This window comes from Panthera pardus, unplaced genomic scaffold, assembly GCF_024362965.1.
Source record: "Panthera pardus isolate Hobbes unplaced genomic scaffold, ASM2436296v1 HiC_scaffold_27, whole genome shotgun sequence".
In the NCBI taxonomy this organism is placed as follows: Eukaryota; Metazoa; Chordata; class Mammalia; order Carnivora; family Felidae; genus Panthera; species Panthera pardus.
This window is the reverse complement of record NW_026526843.1, coordinates 110,058,892-110,079,014: the sequence shown is the minus strand read 5'-3', so window position 1 is coordinate 110,079,014 and position 20,123 is coordinate 110,058,892. Positions and strand designations below refer to the sequence as shown.

The 20,123-nt window shown below is 38.3% G+C and overlaps 1 protein-coding gene across 1 annotated transcript in view; it reads left to right on the top strand.

Annotated features, from left to right (window-relative positions):
* The window catches only part of PPEF1 (protein phosphatase with EF-hand domain 1), a 107,943-nt gene extending 88,022 nt beyond the window's left edge, over nucleotides 1-19,921 (top strand). Inside the window, exons 15-18 of the mRNA XM_019431696.2 lie at nucleotides 8,388-8,494; nucleotides 16,842-17,005; nucleotides 18,092-18,176; nucleotides 19,303-19,921. Of these exons, the coding sequence (XP_019287241.2) occupies nucleotides 8,388-8,494; nucleotides 16,842-17,005; nucleotides 18,092-18,176; nucleotides 19,303-19,511 (565 nt within the window). The 3' untranslated portion in view covers nucleotides 19,512-19,921. The remainder of the gene's footprint in view (nucleotides 1-8,387; nucleotides 8,495-16,841; nucleotides 17,006-18,091; nucleotides 18,177-19,302) is intronic.
* The last annotated feature ends 202 nt before the right edge of the window (nucleotides 19,922-20,123 follow it).

Genomic DNA, 20,123 nt, shown 5'->3' with positions numbered 1-20,123 from the left:
GCAACTGAAATGGACAGCCTCTTCTTGCTCCCACAAAAACAGACCTTTATATTCATCGAATAAAAAAATGTTTTTGGAGCACCTACTATACGTCACACCCTGTTGTAGGCACAAGTGATACAGCAGTGAACAGAAGAAGCAAAAACCCTTTTCCTCATCAAATACGGATCCCAGGGGAAGGAGAAAGGCAGTCGGCAACATACATACTTTTTTTTTTTTTGACAAAGATAGAATCACGCTGCACATTCTACAACTGAGTTTTTCTCTAAAGATGATATCATGATATCATGAACATCACTCCAAGTTGGTACACATAGACCTAACTCATTCTTTTTAGTAGATGTGCCATAATAATTACGGAGTGACCGAGTCTTATTTAACGGATGGCCATCCAGATTGCTTCCAGGGTTTTGCAATTCCAGGCAATGCTATAACACTCCTCTGTGTGTACATATACATGCATACGTACGGCCACAAGTTTTAGTGGGCTTTTTTTACATAACATTTTAAAATGGGATATTTATGGATTTATGTGTTTACAATTTTACTAGGTACTCCGAAAGAATTGTAACAGTTAACAATATGAAAACAACAAACCAATTTTTCCACATGCTCATTAGGCTTAGATATTTTTTGCCAAGCCGATGGATCAAAATGGTGAATCTCATTGTTTTAATTGGCAACTTTTTAGACAGCTGAGTTCACCCATCTTAGGTTTTTGGACATTGCATTTTTCTCTTCTTTGAATTTCCTATTTATATAGTTCCTGCATTTGATCTCGCGTTGCTTGTCACTTTCTGATCAATTTTTAGGAGTTCTTTGCATATGACGGATAGAGGATTTTTACGGTTACGTTGCATATATTTTGTTGGTGTCTTCGTTTTGCTTTAGTTCTATGAAATCACATTTATATATATAATTTCATCATATCTTTTGGATTTTCATCTCTGTTAGAAAAATGTCTCTACAGCAAGTTTTCATTATATTGTTATATTAGTAAGTTAATCTCAAGCTAATTTATTTTAACAGCTTTGTTGAGACATAATTCACATATGATGAAGTTGACCAATTTAAAATACACAACTCACCGATAGTATTTTTAGAGTTGTGCAACCAGCACCATAATCTAGTTTTTAAACATTTTTGCCAGCCTAAAAAGACCACTTGTACCCATTAGCAGTCACTCACCGGTCACCTCCCCCATCAACAACTCTAGGCAACCAGTAATCTGCTTTCTGTCTCTATGCATTTACCTATTCTGGACATTGCATGTAAATGGAATCACACAGTATGTGGTCTTTTGTGACTGGCTTCTTTTGCTCAACACAATGTTTTTGAGGTTCATTCATGCTGTAACATGCATGAGTATTTCATTCCTTTTTATGGCTAAATAATATTCCATTAGGTGGATAGACCACATTTTCTTTATTAAAAAATTTTTTTTATGTTTTTAATTCTAGTATAGTGAACATATAGTGTTACATTAGCTTCAGGTGTACAATATAGTGATTCAACACTTCCATACGGCACCCTGTGCTCATCAGGACAAGTGCACTCCTTAATCCCTATCACCTGTTTCCCCCATGACCCCCCAACCCTCCTCCCCTCTGGTAACTATCAGTTTGTTCTCTATAGTAAACAGTCTGCTTCTTGGTTTATCTCTCTTTTTTTTCTTTGCTGGTTTGTTTTGTTTCTTAAATTTCACATGTGAGTGAAATCATGTATCTGTCTTTCTCTGACTTACTTATTTTGCTTAGCATTATACTCTCTAGCTCCATCCATGTCATTGAAAATGGCAAGATTTCATTTTTTATGGTTGAATAATATTCATATATATATACATACATATATGTATATATACATACGTAACATATATAACATATACATATGTATATATACATAATACACACACACACACACACACACACACGCACACACACCACATCTTCTTTATCCATTTATCAGTCAATGGACATTTGGGTTGCTTCCATTTCTTGGCTATTGTAAATCATGCTGCTATAAACCTAGGATGTATCCCTTTGAATTAGTATTTTTTTATTCTTTGGGTAAATACCTAGTAGTGCAATTGCTGGGTCGTAGGGTAGTTCTATTTTTCACATTTTGAAGAAGCTGCATACTGTTCTCCAGAGTGGCTGCACCAGCTTGCATTCCCACCAATAGGGCAAGAGGGTTCCCCTTTCTCCACATCCTCACCAACACCTGTTGTCTCTTGTGTTATTAATTTTAGCCATTCTGACAGTTGTGAGGTGGTATCTCATTGTGGTTTTGATTTGCATTTCCCTGATGGTAAGTGATGATGATCATCTTTTCCTGTATCTGTTGGCCATCTGTATGTCTTCTTTGGAAAAATTTCTGTTCATGTCTTCAGCCTATTTTTAAATTGGATTATTTGTTTCCTGGGTATTGCATTTTGTAAGTTCTTTATATAATTTGGACACTGACCCTTTATTGGATATGTCACTTGCAAATACCTTCTCCCATTCTGTAAGTTGCATTTTAGTTTTGTTGATTGTTTCCTTTGCTGTGCAGAAGCTTTTTATTTTGATGTAGTTCCAATAGTTTATTTTTGCTTTTGTGTCCCTTGCCTCAGGGGACCTGTCTAGAAAATAGTTACTGTGGCCGACGCTAGAGAGGTTATTGCCTGTGCCCTCTTCTAGGATTTTTATGGTTTCGGGTCTCACATTTAGGTCTTTAATCCATTTTGAATTTATTTTGTGTATGGTGTAAGAAAATGGTCCAGTGTCATTCTTCTGCATGTAGTTTGTCCAGTTTTCTCAACACCATATGTTGAAGAGACTGTCTTTTTTCCCATTGCATATTCTTTCCTGCTTTGTCAAAGATTAATTGACCATATAATTGCGGGTTTATTTCTGGGTTTTCTATTCTGTTCTATTGATCTGTGTGCCAGTGCCATACTGTTTTGATTACTACAGCTTTGTACTATAACTTGAGGTCTCGAATTGTGATGCCTCCAGCTTGGCTTTGCTTTTTCAAGGTTGCTTTAGCTGACAACTAATGTTGACTAAAAGTGGTGAGGGCAGATATCCTTGCTTTGTTCCTGATCTTAAGAGGGACACATTCAGTCTTTCACCCTAAGTATATCAGCTCTGTGTTTTATGTAGATGTCCCTCATCTGGTTGAGGAAGTTCTCTTCTATGCCTAATTTGTTGAGTGTTTTTATCATGAAAGAGTGTTGGAGTTTGTCAAATACTTGGTATCTATTGAGATGGTCATGTGGTTTTTGTTTTTTATTTTATTAATATAGTGTGTTACATTTATTCATTTCAGATGTCAAACAAACCTTGCATTCCTGGGATAAATCCCACTTGTTCATGGTATATAGTCTTTTTTCTATATTGCTGAATGCAGTTTGCTATTATTTTGTTAAGGATTTTCCATCTATATTCATTTTTTTTAATTAAAAAAAGTCTAAAAGTAATCTCTATGCCCAACATGGAGCTCAAACTCACAACCCAGAGATCAAGAGTCACATGCTCTACCAGTTGAGCCAGCCAGATGCCCCTCGATGTATATTCTTAAGAGATGTTGTAGTGATATGTAGTTTTCTTGCGATCTTTGCCTGGTTTTGGTATCAGGCTAATACTAGCTTCATATAAAAAGATGGGTAGTATTCCCACCTCTTCTATTTTTTTGGAAGGGTTTGCGAACGATTGGTATTAATTCTTCTTTAGATGTTTGGTAGAATTCACCAGTGAAGCCATCTGGCCCTGAGCTTTTCTTTGTGGGCAGATGTTTGATTACTTATTCAATTTTATTTGTTCCAGGTATGTTCAATTTTTCTATTTCTTCTTAGTTTTGGTAGTTTGTATCCTTGTAGGAATCTGTCCATTTCATCTGGGTTATCTAATTTGCTGGTGTACAATTGTTTATAATATCCCTTTATAATCTGTTATTTCTCTGAGGTCAGTTGTGATGAGCCGTCTTTCATTCCTGATTTTAGAAATTTGAGTCTTCTTTTTTTTTCTTGGCCAGTCTAGACAAAGTTTTGTCAGTTTTGTTGATCTTTTCAAAGAACCAATTTTTGGCTTCGTGAATTTTCTCTATTGTTTTTCTATTTTCTCTTTCATTTGCAGGCGTATCTCAGAAATAATTGCAGGTTCAGTTTCAGACCACCGTAAGAAAGCAAATGTTAACAATAAAGCAAGTCAGGAGAATTTTTTTGGTTTCCCAGTGCATATAAAGGTTATGTCTACATTACACTGTAGTCTGGTATGCGTGCAATAGCATGTCTGAAAAACAATGTATATACCTTAAAAATACGCTACCGCTAAAAAAATTGCTAGCCATCTTTTGAACTTTCAGCAAGTTGTGATGTTTTTGCTGGTGGAGGGTCTTGTCTCAATGTTGATGGCTGCTGACTGATCAGAGTAGTGGTTGCTGAAGACTGGGGTGGCTGTGGGAATTTCTTAAAATAAGACAACAATGCAATTTGCTGAATTGATTGGCTCTTCCTTTTATGAAAGGTTTCTCTAGCATGTGATGCTGTTTGACAGCATTTTATCCATAGTAACTTCTTTCAAAATTGGAGTTTCTCGCCATCATGAGATTGTACCAGTTCAGTCACATCTTCAGTCTCCATTTGTAATTCTAGTTCTCCTGCTATTTCTACCACATCTGCAATTACTTCCTTCACTGAAGTCTTGAATCCCTCAAAGTCATCCATAAGGTTTGGAATCAACTTCTTCCAGATTCCTGTTAATGTTGCTATTTGACCTCTTCCCATGAATCATGGGTGTTCTTACTGGCATCCAAAATGGCAAATCCTTTTCAGGTTTTCAATTTACTTTTCCCAGATCAGTCAGAGGAATCACTATCTATGGCAGCTATATCCTTATAAAATGTGTTTCTTAAATAATAAGACTTGAAAGTCTAAATTTCTCCTTGATCCATGGACTGCAGAATGAATGTTGTGTTAGCAGCCACAAAAACAACATTAATCTCATTGTACATCTCCATCAGAGCTCTTGGGTGACCAGGTACATTGTCACTGAGCGGTCGTATTTTGAAAGCAATCCTTTTTTCTGAGCAGTAGTTCTCAACGATGGGCTTAATATATTCAGTAAACCATGTTTTAAACAGGTGTGCTGTCATCCGGGCTTTGTTGTTCCATTTTAGAGCACAGGCAGAGTGGATTAAGCATCATTCTTCTGGGCCCTAGGATTTTCATAATAGTAAATAAACATTGCCTTCAACTTAGTCTCTAGCTGCATTAGCCCCTTCCAAGAGAGTCAGCCTGGCTTTAGAAGCTTTGAAGCCAGGTATTGACTTCTCCTCTCCAGCTATGGAAGTCCTAGATGACATCATATTCCAGTAGAAGGCTGTTTCATCTGCATTGAGAATCTGTTGTTTAGTGTAGCCACCTTCGTTGATTATTTTAGCTAGATTTTCTGGATAACTTGCTATAGCTTCTACATCAGCACTTGCTGCTTCACCTTGTACTTTGATGTTATAGAGATAGATTCTTTCCTTAAGCCTCATGAGCCAACCTCTGCTAGCTTCAAACTTTTCTTCCACAGCTTCCTTTAGCTTTCTCAGCCTTCATAGAATTGAAGAGGTTTAGGGCTTTGCTCTGGATTAGGCTTTGGACTAAAACAATATTGTGGCTGGTTTCATCTTTTTGTTTTGTTTTGTTTTGTTTTGTTTTGTTTTTGTTTTAAGTAGGCTTCATGTCCAGTGTGGAGCCCAATGCAGGGTTTGAACTCACAACCCTGAGATCAAGACCTGAGCTGAGGTCAAGAGTTGGACACTTGGGGTGCCTGGGTGGCTCAGTCAGTTAAGTATCTGACTCTCGGTTTCAGCTTAGGTCATGATCTCATGGTTTCATGACTTCAAGCCCTGTTTCAGGCTCTGTGCTGACCATGCAGAGCCTGCTTGGGATTCTCTCTCTTCTCCCTCTCTCTCTACTCCTCTCTCTGCTCCTCGCCCATTCACGCTATCTCTGTCTCTCTCTAAATAAATATGTAAACTTAAAAAAAATTTTTTTAGGGGCGCCTGGGTGGCTCAGTCGGTTGAGTGTCCGACTTCGGCTCAGGTCATGATCTTGCAGTTCGTGAGTTCGAGCCCCACGTTGGGCTCTGTGCTGACAGCTCAGAGACTGGAGCCTGCTTCTGATTCTGTGTCTCCCTCTCTCTGCCCCTTCCCCGCTCATGCTCTGTCTCTCTCTGTCTCTCAAAGATGAATAGGTGTTAAAAAATTTTTTTTTTTAATTTAAAAGAGTCAGACACTTAACCGACTGAGGCACCCAGGTGCACCTTGGCTGGTTTGATCTTCTATCCAGACCACTCCTCTCCTCTTCATTCTTTCCGTCCTTCTGCTTGCTTTGGGTTTACTTTTACTCTTCTTTTTTCTAGTTTTTGAAGGTAGAGATTAGGTTATTGATTTGAGATCTTTTTTTTTTAATATCAGCATTTATAGCTACAAATTTTCCTCTAAGCCCTGGTTTAGTTGTGTCTCACATTGTCACAACATTGTCATGTTGTGTTTTAATCTTCCATTATCTTAAAGTATTTCCTAATTTCTCTTGTGATTTCTTCTTTGACATATTGGTTGTTTAGGATGGTGTTGTTTAATTTCCTCATATTTGTGATTCCTCCAAATTTCTTTCTGTTATTGATCTCTAATTTATTCCTTTTGTAGTCAGAAAAGCTACTTTGTCTGATTTTGATCATGTTAAATGTATTGAGACATATTATGGCCTAGCAGAGGATCTATCATGGAGAATGTTCCATATATGCTTTAGAAAGATGTATATTCTGCTGTTGTTGGGTGCAGTGTTTTATACATATCTGTTAAATTTAGTTGGTTTATAGTGCCGTTCAAGTCTTTAAATTTTTTTTAATTTTTTGAAGTTTATTTATTTATTTTGAGAGAGAGAGAGAGTGTGTAAGCAGGGGAGGGGCAGAGAGAGAGAGAGAGAGAGAGAGAGAATCCCTCTCTCTCTATACAGATAATACATATCTGTTAAAATTTAGTTGGTTTATAGTGCCGTTCAAGTCTTTAAATTTTTTTTTAATTTTTTGAAGTTTATTTATTTATTTTGAGAGAGAGAGAGTGTGTGTAAGCAGGGGAGGGGCAGAGAGAGAGAGAGAGAGAGAGAATCCCAAGCAGGCTCCATGCTGTTAGCACAGAGCCCCACATGGGGCTGGATCCCACAAACTGTGAGCTCATGACCTGAGCTGAAATCAAGAGTTGGATGCTTAGCCAACTGAGCCACCCATGTGCCCCTCTGTTCAAGTCTTTTATATCCTTTTTTATTTTCTGCCTCATTGTTCTATCTATTATTGAAAGTAGAATATTGAAGTCTCCAACTGTTATTATTAAATTGTCTGTTTCTCCCTTCAGTTCTGTCTGGTTTTGCTTCATATAGGTTTGGGCTCCGTTGTTAGGTTTATAGATGTTTGTAATTGTTTTATCTTCCTGACTGATTGACTCTTTTATCATTATAAAATATTCCTCTGTGTCTCTAGTAACAGATTTGTCTTCAAGTCTATTCTGTCTTCTGTTAGTATAGCCATTCTAACTCTCTTATGGTTGATGCTTGCATAATACATCTTTTCTGTTGTTCTCTCAAGCTCTTTTGTATCTTTGAAACTGAAGAGTATCTCCTGTAGAAAACATAGTTGGGTCTTTAAAAAAAAAAACCCGGTCTCATAGCCTCTGCTTTTTGATGTCTAAAAATCTATTCACATATGATGCTATTATTGATATGGTTTGATTTACCTCTGCCATTTTGCTTTTTTGGGGAGAGGGGTATATGACTCATAGCTACTTTGTTCCTCTGTTCCTCCTTTATTTAGAATTTATTTTTGTAAATGGTCTGAGGTGGTTTAGCATCCAGACGGATAACTATGCTAGCACCATGTTAAAAAAAAATTGCTCTTCTCTACTGAATTGTAATACCTCCTTTGTCATATATATTGTTCCCATATATAGTTGACTATGTTTATGCAATTTCTATTATGTTCTGCTCATGTATCTGTCTTCTCCTGTGTCCATACCTGCTGTTAGGTTTCAGCAACTTCACAGGAAATATTAAAGTCTGCTCTAGCAAGTCCCTCTTAATTTTCTTGTTTTTCAAAAGTATCTTGGATATGCTCAGACATTAATTGCTCATGTAAATCTTTGAATTCAAAAAGAAAACACCAGTGGTAGTCCTTTTAAAATTTCACAATACGTGCACACACAGGCATACATATACCAACACTGACCACCTAGGAACATGGCATGTGTGAAATTAGGCAATTCATTTGAAGTAGAAACTGGTAAGTGGTAACATAGCACATTAAAACAAGACAGAACAGGATGATTTCTGTATCTTTTGCCTAATAATTGTTTTGTTAACATAGGGTGAATGCTATTGAAAGTAGTGCCATCAGGATATTAAGAGAGAGAATAATTGCACGAAAAACTGACCTCATTCATGCTTTCCAACTTCAAGACGGCAGTAAATCAGGTAATAAAATTATGTAATGCTTACCGTTTCTTAACATACCAGCTTACGTACAAATCAGTTTTCATTTTTTTTGCTTCCTTAAGATTTCAGTTCTCTATTTTTACTAGCAAGGAAAGATAGAGATAAAAATAAAACATAATCCATTATGTGCTTGAAAAAAGCCATATCCCTCCTTTGCAGTACGTTTCTTTCAACTTAAAACAACAGCAACCCTTCTATTCTGGTAGTGGCTCAGACTAGACACTCTGGAAGGCCCTCCTGTTAAGAGACAACGAGATTCTAGAGGATACAGAATTTTAATGCATCTACCAGCCTCACAGTAAGATAAATATCTAGCAAACATTTTTCTCTCATGAAACGTTTTTTGAAACCAGCTTGGAGCAGCAAACAAGCACAAAGTGCTAGATTGTCCTGAGGGCAAATGCTAATTTTGGTGTTGTGCTCAATCCTGAGACTAGACCAAAGGATAATAGAAAGATGGATAAGCTGAATCTGAGACTTCCACATTAAGCCTGGACCCTCAAAGTGGCTAAAGTCGGCTATTTTTGTAGTGCCCCTTGACTCTTGGCAAGCAAATGCAAATCCATGTTCAAGGGATGCATCCCTAATTTTGGCCACTAATATATGCAGAGATTAAGATCAACCATGAGTTCATAACCAAAGATCATGAAACAAAGGAGACAAGCTACCGTGAGTAAGTGTCAACAGAAACAATGACAGATTTCATTCTCTAAAGAATCAGATATTGGAATTATCAAATACAAATAAAAATAACTAAGAAATGTTTAAAGAAATAAAAGGTGGATCACTGACATGCATTTAAAGAATGATTTGAAGAAGAACCAAATAGATGTAAAAATATACTTGTTTAAAAAAACCATATTGGATGGGTTAAACAGAAGATTAGACACTACTTAAGACAGAATTAGAAAGGTTAAGACTAATGGACAGTAAAATAAAGTTTAACATACATCTACTCAGGGTCCCAGGAGGAAACAATGTAAGAGAGGATGTATTTGACATGATAATGGCCTAGACTTTTCCAGAATTGATGAGCAACTCAAATTCACAGGTAGAGAGATACAGTGTTTCTCAAATAGGATAAAAAAAATTAAATCCACACCTATATACCCTTGTGGAGAAACCACAGAGTACCAACAGCAAAGAAAAATATCCTAAAAGCAAGCAGAGAGAAATACACATTGCTACAAAGGGAAAACAATTTGACTGATATCAGACTTCTCAACAGTCACAATAGAAGCCAGTAGACAGTGGAATAATATATACAAAACATTGAAAGTAAAATTTAGAAAAAAATATAACATGAAAACACTAACAAAACCGAGGTTGAAACAGCTCTATTAATATTAGACAAAGTAGACTTCAAGGAAATCTACATTACTAGAAATAACAAGGGACACTTTATAATGATAAAGTATTCTGTTTGCCAATTGAATCCATTATAAATGCATATGTACCTACTAATATAGCCTCAAAAATATGTAAAACAAAAATGGACAGAACAAGTAGAAGTAGAAAAATCTACCATCATAGTGGATGATTATAATACTCCTTTAACTGAAAGAATTAACTGACAAAAAGATTAGGAGAGTTTCCCTAAAAGACATACATAGAACTCTGCTCAACAATGCAGAATACACATTCTTGTCAAGCACACATGAAACATATCCTGACTATATCCTGGAACATAAAGCAAATATCAACAAATTTTGTATTGGAAACATACAGAATAAATTTTCTGTCATAGTGAATTGAGCTATAACTCAATGACAGAAGGTAGCCAGAAAATCCCCCTTGGGCTTGGAAATGAGAAATACACTTCTAAATAACCCTTGGATCAAAGGAGAAATCACAGTGGAAATTAGAAATCTGCAACTCAATGATAAGGAAAATGCAACATATAAGATGCAAGTTAGAGAAGAATTGAAAATGCATATATTTTGAAAGATGAAACTATGATCAACAATGTAAAAAAAAAAAGGTTATTTGAAGAAACTGGAAAATTTGATAAAACCCTGGTAAGGAGATAGAGAAAGCATAAATAACCAATGCCAGAACTGAAAGGGGAAATTTTAGTATATACAGACTTTACAGATATTAAAAAGCTCATAAGGTGTATTATGAAAACTCTTATGCTAGTGAATTGATACTTTAGATTAAATGGACAAATTCCTAAAATATATATGTACACACACACACACACACACACACACACACACACACACTTACCAAAACTGACACAAAAAGAAATAGAAAGCCTGAACAATTCTATAACTGTTGAAGAAACTGGACCTGAAATTTTGAAACTTTCCACAAGGAAGGCCCTGGGTTCAGATAGCTTCATTAGCCATTAAAATATACATTTAAGAATGAAACCAGTCTAGGGTCATCTGGGTGGCTCAGTTGGTTAAGCATCCGACTCTGGCTCAGGTCATGATCTCGTGGTCTGTGGGTTTGAACCCAACGTCAGGCTCTGTGCTGACAGCTCAGAGCCTGGAGCCTGTTTCAGATTCTGTGTCTCCCTCTCTCTGTCCCTCCCCCGCTCAAACTCTGTCTCTCTCAAAAACAAATAAACATTACAAAAACATTTTTTTAAAGAATAAAACCAGTCTAGAGGCACCTGAGTGACTCAGTTAGTTAAGCATCTGACTCTTGATCTCAGGGTTGTAGAGTTCAAGCCCCGCATCAGGCTCCGTGCTGGGCATGAAGCCTACTTAAAAAAAAAAAAGAATAAAATCAGTCTTACACAAACTCTTCCAGAGAATAAAAACATAAGGAACACTTCCAAGATTATTTTAGGAGGTCAGCATAACCTTGATACCAAAACCTAGTAAAAACATTATGGAAAAGGAAAATTAAAGGCTAATCTCAGACATAAATTTAGATGAAAAAAGTCCTAAATGAAATATTGGAAAAAGGTTAATGTAAAACGAACAAGTTGGTTTATTCTAGAAACACTAGGAATTCTGGGTTGATTTGATAATGAAAAATCAATCAGTGTAATTCACCAATTTAACCAAATTAAAGAAGTCTAATTCTCTCAAAATAAGAAAAATTTATTGGATGTATTTTACCTTGGTTTCATGGTTTTAGAAAACTAAAAATGAAGCAAATTTCCTTAATCTTATAAAGGATATCTATCATAGCCTATAGAAAACAGCATAATTGATGGGGTAATGTTGAAACCTTTTCTTCTAAGATTGGGAATAAGAGAAAGATACTGAATAATTCCCCATCCCCAATGTGTCTGCATCCTAATCCCCAGAATCTCTCAATGTTACCTTAGATCCCAAAAGGAATTTTGCAGATGTGATTAAATACTGATCTTGAGGGGCATGTGGCTGGCTCAGTCAGTGGAACACACAACTGTTGATCTCAGAGTTGTGGGTTCGAGCCCCATGTTGGGTGTAGAAATTCTTACAAATAAAATCTTAAAAAAAATAATGATCTTGACCTAGGGAGACTGTCATGCATTATCTAAGTGGAATTGATATAATCACAATGGTCCTTATGAGAGGGATGTAGGAGTCAGAGTCCGAGGAGAAGGTGATGTGATAATGGAAGAAGATATTGAAATGATACTCCTTGAAAACTCAGGAAGGTGCCACAAGCTAAGGAATATAGGCAGCCTTTAGAAGCTGAAAAGGGGTAAAAAACAAATCCCCCCATCAGAGTTTCTCAAAGGAACCAGCCCCACTGACACTTTCGCTTGTACCAGCAAAAGTGATTTTGGACTCCTAGCCCCCAGAACTATAAGAGAATAAATTTGCGTTCTTTAAAGCCACTAAGTCTGTGGTAATGTGTTACAGCAGCAATAGGAGACTAATAGAGATGTCTGTTCTCAAAATTGTTCAACATTGTGCTAGGGATGCTAGCTACTACAATAAGGCAAGTTAAATAAGATGATAAGAATTACAAAGGAAGAAATAAAATGTTACTACGTATAGACAACATGATTGAGTATATCAAAAACCCAAATACACAGAAAAACTATTATAATTAATAATTGAATTTAATAAGTTGTAGAACACAAGGTCAACACAGAGAAATTTATTGTGTTTTCATATATCAGGTTATCAGTCAGAGTCTATTCAGGAGATAGAAACCACGGCAATAATTTGAACTGGGAAATTTAATGTAAAGAATTATTAACTAGTAAAAGGCTATTTAATTACTAAAATGGCTGAAAGAGAATGCTAAAGAATACAGGAATAGAAATTGTAGGGTGCAGCTACTATCTCTAAGGCTAAGAAAGTGAACCCAAGGAAGGAACAGACTTGGAAGAGTCCCCTGCTCTCAAGCAAGGCTAATATTCAGACCTAATTGGAGAGGGAATGACCGTGGCCCGCTAGATACGGTGGAAGTTCACTGAAGTGTCTCACATCAAAGCTGGTTGGTAGCTGTTGAGCCCGGACTGAAGTGGATGGGGCCACCCACGGGAGTACCAACAAAACCCTTTTTGGGCTGTGTACCGCTGTGCCTCCCACACACTCCTGGCAAGGAAGCCATTCACTGTGGTGTCAGTGAAATTGACTGGAGAGTGGGTGCCAATGCATTTCCCACACTCTGGTAACCATGCTCTACTGGAAAAGCAAGAAGGAAAGCATACCAGAAGTGGTTCTTCTGCTGTGTCTTAGAGTATCCTTCCTGTACTCTCTACTGACATTATACCAGGCGCCCAAAGAGAATTATTTACAGGGTTCAGTTCCAGTGTCATAAAACAGGGCAAAGAAGGGTAGCTTTGAGCTGAGTAGGAGTAAACTGATGGCTGGTAGAGCTAACAATGAACTTTTAGGTAATGAAAATCTTCAAAGATCCCATTCAGCGTAGATAATCCAGGACGAGAAAGGAACCGAACGATTGATGTATGAGATTTCTAAATGATTAAGAGAAATTAAAAAGGACGAAAATAAATGGGTAGGTATTGCTGTGTGCAAGGGCCGAAGTTGTCAGGATATGAATTCTCTTCAAATTGAGCTATAGGTTCAATGCACGGAAAGGGCATCTACAGAAATTTTTTTTTTAATTTTTTAAACGTTTTATTTATTTTTGAGACAGGGAGAGACAGAGCATGAACAGGGGAAGGTCAGAGAGAGGGAGACACAGAATCTGAAACAGGCACCAGGCTCTGTGCTGACAGCACAGAGCCCGACGCGGGGCTCGAACCCACGGACCGCGAGATCATGACCTGAGCCGAAGTCGGCCGCTTAACCGACCGAGCCACCCAGGCGCCCCTACAGAAATGTTCTTAGCAGCACTGTTTGTAATAGCCCCAAACTGGAGATAACCTAACATCCACCAACAGTAGAACAGATATATAAATTGTGTATATTCACACCATGGAATACTATACACTGATGAAAATGAAGACCTACAACTAAATGGAACAACATGGCTGAATCTCATGAACTTCACGTTGAGCAAAAGAAGCCAGACGTCCCCCCAAATATATACTTCACGATTCCATTTACATATAGGTCAAAAAAGGCAAAAAGCAAATTATAGTATTAGAGATCAAGATAGTGGCTCTCTTTAGGAAAGTGGGAAGTGGTAGTAATTGTGAGGGGCCCCAAGGGGGCCTTTTGAATATTGGCAATCTTTTTTTTTTAACTTTGGGGTTTTATTTAAATTCCAGTTAGTTAAAAGTGTAATATTAGCTTCAGGTGTATAATATGGTGATGCAACAGTCCATACATCACTCCTTAATCCCCATCACCTGTCTCACCCGTCCACCTGCTCCCCTCCCCTCTGGTAACTATCAGTTCGTTCTCTACAGTTAAGAGTCTGTTTCTTGGTTTGCTTCTCTCTTTTTTTCCCCTTTTGTTTCTTTTGTTTTTTAAATTCCAAATACGAGTGAAATCATGTGGATTTGGCAATGTTTTATTTCTTGTCCTTGGTGGTGGTTACATAGGAATTCTCTTTGTGATAATTCACCAAGCCCTGTATTTGTTTTGTGAGTTTTTCCGTATGTGTTGAACTTTAATTTAGAAAAAAGAATTATGACCAACAGACACATGAAAAGATGTTCATCATCACTTATCGTGAGGGAAATGCAAATCAAAACCACAGTGAGATATCACCTCACACCTGTCAGTATGGCTAAAATCGACAACACAAGTAACAACAGGTATTGGTGAGGATGTGGAGAAAGGGGAACCCTCTTGCACTGTTGGTGGGAATGCCAATCGGTGCAGCCGATGTGGAAGACAGTATGGAGGTTCTTCAAAAAGTCAAAAATAGAAACACCTTAAGTTCCAGCAATCACACTGCTGGGTATTTACTCAAAGAATACAAGAACACTAATTCAAAGGGATACACACACCCCTATGTCTATGGGAGTATTATTTATAATAGCCAAGCTATGGAAGCAATGCAAGTGTCCCTCAGTTAATGAATGGATACATAAGATGTGGTGTGTATATATATACAATGGAATGTTATTCAGCCAGAAAAAAGAAGGAAATCATGCCATTTGCAATGACATGGATGGAGCTAGAGTATTAGGCTAAACGAAATAAGTTGGTCAGAGAAAGAGAAATGCCATATGATTTCACTCATATGTGAAATTTAAGAAACAAAACAGGCGAAGGGAAAAAATAAGAGACAAATTGAGAACAGACTCTTAATTACAAAGAACAAGCTGATGGTGACCAGAGGGGAGGTGGCTGGGGGATGGGTGAAGTAGGTGATGGGGAATAAGGCGTGCACTTGGGGTGAGCACAGGGGGATGTACAGAAGTGTTGAGTCACTATAGGTACACCTGAAACTAATATTACACTGTCTGGCAACTGGAATTAAAATAACTTTTAAAAAAGGTTCAAAGAGGGAACAGCGTGGAGGTTTTTCGTGTGTCTCGCGTCCATGAAATACAGCCAGACCGACATTAAAGCATCCTGCACACCTAGAAAACTGATCTGAGGATAACACAACAACTGCACAACCTGAACCAAGGCACTCAGCAGGAAGAGAAAAAACTCATTTTTATTTTCAATTTTTGTTAAAAATATTTTTCTTTAATTTTTCTCTACTATCAAAACACACCTAGGATCTAGCATCATTTCTTCAATTTTTGTGTGTGTTTTTAATTTTTTAATTTTAATTTTTTTAATTTTAATTTTAATTTTTTCTACCTCATTAATTCCTTTTCTCCCTTCAAAATGATGAAACAAAGGAATTCACCCCCCAAAAAGGTAAAAGGAATTATGTCTTTGGCAGGTAAGTATGTGGGGAATGGTTTTCTGGGAGTGTAAATGGATATTTTTTTTCTTGAAAACAGTTTGGTATTGTATGTCAAAAGGCTTAAAAATGTGCATCCTCTTTGATCCAGTAAATTCCACTTATAGGAGTGATCCTAAGGAGATAATGAAATAGTTGAATAGCCATTAAAATAATGATGTAGATCTACGTTTCTTAACATAGATGGATGTCCATGATTTATTGTAAGTAAAAACTCAGATTAGAATAAATATGCTATGGGGCGCCTGGGTGGCTCAGTCGGTTAAGCGTCCGACTTCGGCTCAGGTCACGATCTCGCGGTCCGTGAGTTCAAGCCCCGCATCGGGCTCTGTGCTGACAGCTCAGAGCCTGGAGCCTGGTTCGGATTCTGTGTCTCCCTCTTTCTCTGGCCCTCCCCCGTTCGTGCTCTGTCTCTCTCTGTCCCAAAAATAAATAAACATTAAAAAAAAAAGAATAAATATGCTATGTGTGTTGCCATAGACACATGTGTATAAAACATTTGCTAGACTACAAGGCGTATTTGGCTCTGAGAAAGGTAAAATGTAGATATATTTGTATATATCCATGTTTGTGTGCACTAGAAGTAATAACATTTTTTCTATTCGTTCAAAATCATTTCGAACGAGCGTATCTTTAATAATCAGAAAAAATAAAGATATTTATATTTTGAAAGACTACATATAATATCAGGGGATGAAGGGACAGGACCTTGGAAAATGGGAAGTGAATTACATGCCAAAATATGAAAAATGAAAGTAATCTTTTATCCTTTATATCCTTTCGTGTTTTAAAATCTTCTATTGTAAATACACCTTCCTTTGCTAATCAGAAAAAGGAACAAAAGATCGAACACCCAATGTCTGATTGCTTACACATAACACTACGGGCAAGATCTGTGGAACACCCAAGACTTTCTTTAGTTTATTTGTCCCTTAGAGCTGTGGGGCCTGGTGGGACAAATCACAAAGGGGAGAAGGAGGCACCCAGGCCTCAAAACCCCAGGCTGCTCACTGAATTTGCCACGTAGGTTGCATTTCTTTATCAAATCATCAACCAATTATATGGGCTTTGTTGTTGTTGTTGTTGTTAGGAAAACTTTCTATGAGCCAGTGGGCTTTTTCCATGGAGAACATTTTGGGGCTGAACTTACCATGGAGATCCCTGAGTTCACGTCTGGTCACCACAGACACAAATGGAGATATTAACTACATGTCCAGCTTCCAGGATATCCACATTCAGAACCCCGTGAAAGAGGCAAGTGAAACATAGCCCCAGCTGAAACCTGGCTGGAGCGAAACACCCTTCAGATGACCCGTGAGAGGGACTCAGTCTTGAAAAGTTGGGTGTGGAATCATCTAATGGATGGGCATGGCCGGCTTGGGGAAGGCCCACGGGGGCTCCCCCAAGTACCTAGTGATCTGTTCGGGAAATTTGTGCTTTCTAAGGATAGGCAAAATGGAAAAAGAAGGAAAAGCTTCTGCGAGAAAATCCATGTCAAATCAGAAGGGCAGATATGACACCCACTCTTTCATACAACTCACCCCTTCAGCTCCTCAACAGAGTCCCTATTACACTGCGAGAGTATAGACCTGCTGACATGACATCTTATGCCTTAAGTGTTTGTAAAATTAAAAATCTCTTATTAAAATGGGAATACCCCGGGGAGAGTTGTAAGGCCCGCCCCCGCCCCGTACTCATTAACAACTCTTTGCCAGTTAGTTACCACACTGGGCTGAACGTGAGCCGATGGGAAGGAAGACTGGGCGATTGTTTGCAGGGGAGATGAGAAGGTCAGAGCAGAGAGAAGTAAGGCAGGTGGGAAACTAAGATACCCCCACAAGAGAGGCTTCGGCTTCACGCAAGAGGCAGTTTACCACGGTCACCAGACTCATGGGCCTTGGCTTCGGGCAGCTGAGATCAGATCCCATTCCCTAGCTACGTGAACCTTGCAAAACTTACCTTACCTCTCTGTTTTCTAATCTGTGAAATGGACATAATAATAGTTCTTTTCTTTGGGGCCGTTGTTGAGGACTGAATGAAAGAGCCCACAGAAAAGTCTCAGGGCGGAGCCCGCGCACACGTGTTGTCAGTACGTGTTGGCTGTTGTTCACTGCTTCTTGATCAGCCAGGGCCCTGCAGACTGCACACGCTTCCGCACGCAACAGCATGGTCTTTTCTCTGATTAAAGAAGGTTGGGACTCCAAGGAAGGCCTGCCTTCTCGAATTTCTATCTGAATCACATGCTTTGAATTGGTGGGAACGTTTCGTATTTGTAACATGTACTAAAATTGACCGTTATTAATTCTCTGTGTTTTAACACTTAGAACGTCTTTATTTCAGGCTCAATCTACTCTAATTGAAACTCTGTACAGATACCGATCTGACCTGCAAATCATCTTTAATGTCATTGATTCTGACCACTCAGGTAAATGAACTTGGATTAGTTCGGTAGCAGTAGAAAGCAAGGGCTAATCTGTTTCTCAGAAACCAGAACTCTATTTTCATCTATTGCATTCTTCATCCAAAGTTGATTTAACTCAGGGCTGGGGGGGAGGCGATGATAAACTCATGATTAGGATTATTACTATTTTAGTTTGTCCACCAACTGTATTCAAGACCATATGGCCCCTATATAGGCCTCTGTATCTGTTAGGCAAGAATAGCTCCTTTTAGAAATCGTCAGCACAGATGAAAAGATAATTCACTGTCCATTTAAACATAGTAGTTACTCCTGGCAATAAAAATCATTCCTGGAGTTCTGATCCTATGTTTGGGACTCAGGGGTATGAAAATTCATTTCTGCTTGGCTTTGATGCATGATCACTTATTTTCAAGCTTTATTATTATTACTTTTTAATGTTTTTATTTATTTTTGAGAGACAGAGAGAGAGAGAGAGAGAGAATGTGAGCGGGGAGGGGCAGAGAGAGGGAGACACAGAATCCAAAGCAGGCTTCAGGCTCTGAGCTGTCAGCACAGAGCCGGATGCAGGGCTCAAACTCATGAACAGCGAGATCATGACCTGAGCCAAAGTCGGGTGCTTAACTGAGCCACCCAGGCACCCCATACTTATTTTGAAACTTTAAAACAATCACCAGATAATCCTCAACCGCAGAGATCACAGAATACCAAAAGGTCAATAATCAAAATATGAAAGCAAATGATTGCCTAGAAAATATGGCAGAGCCATTGTTTGCAGTCCTCTTGTTGAGTGCCAGGGTAACTTCTCCCTCTGCCCTGATGTCCTTTTCCCTTAGATTTTAGATCTTGTAATTTCTATACCACATAGGGTCCCACGGTCCATAATGTACCCCCATCCCTTGAGTGTATACTCATTCCAGGTTTGGAATAATGTCAGGACCACTTGGTAGTTGAAAGTGACACATTGTTTCTTATATTTACAATCTGACTTTTCCATCTCCTTCAGTGTCTGATGGTCGGGCATGGCAGTGAGCTTCTTCTCATTGGGACCATTCAATCAGTATAGCTTCCCCACTCCACCATTAAGTGGGTCTTAAAACGAACACTCACACCTTCTTCTATATTCTTTTAGGCCTGATTTCTGTGGAAGAATTTCGTTCCATGTGGAAACTCTTCAATAGTCACTACAACATTCATATTGATGATTTTCAGATTGATGAGCTCGCTGAAAGAATGGACTTAAACAAAGATGGAAGCATTGACTTTAATGAGTTCCTAAAGGCTTTCCATGTAGTGCATAAATTGGATAAGTTGAACAAATCAGGTAGCGGCCTTGCTTAACAAGAGCTAGGGCTTTCTCTGCTTATAAACCCTGGGGCCCAAATCACCGACACCATCTTTTCCGGAACCCTTGTAATTCATAATCAGTTGTAGAGAAAAGTAGCCCCCCATTCGTGCCATGAGCAGATGTATAGTGTGGGTATTTGAGTCTCCAGTAAGCTGTAATTGGTAAGACTAGGTTAAATGTCAGCTGATAGGATTTGGCTCCAGTGTTAGGACTCATGCATTGCCAGGTAGAAACTGGGTTTGAGCCTAGTGTTGGCCTCCTTGACCAAGATACCAGAGGAGTTTGGAAACATGTTGAAAGGAACCCACAGAACCGCAAAGAAAAGTGCAACATCTGTGAATGACTGAGGGATGGGAGGAGGAATACCAAACTAGTAATGGAATAAAATATTGCCATCTTTAAACTGAATCTTCTTTTTTTTATTTAAAAAAAATTTTTTTTTAATTTATTTATTTTTGAGAGAGAGAGACAGAGTGTGAGTGAGGTCAGGGCAGAGAGAGAGAGGGAGACACAGAATCTAAAGCAGGCTCCAGGTTCTGAGCCGTCAGCACAGAGCCTGATGCGGGGCTTGAACTCATGAACCCTGAGATCATGACCTGAGCTAA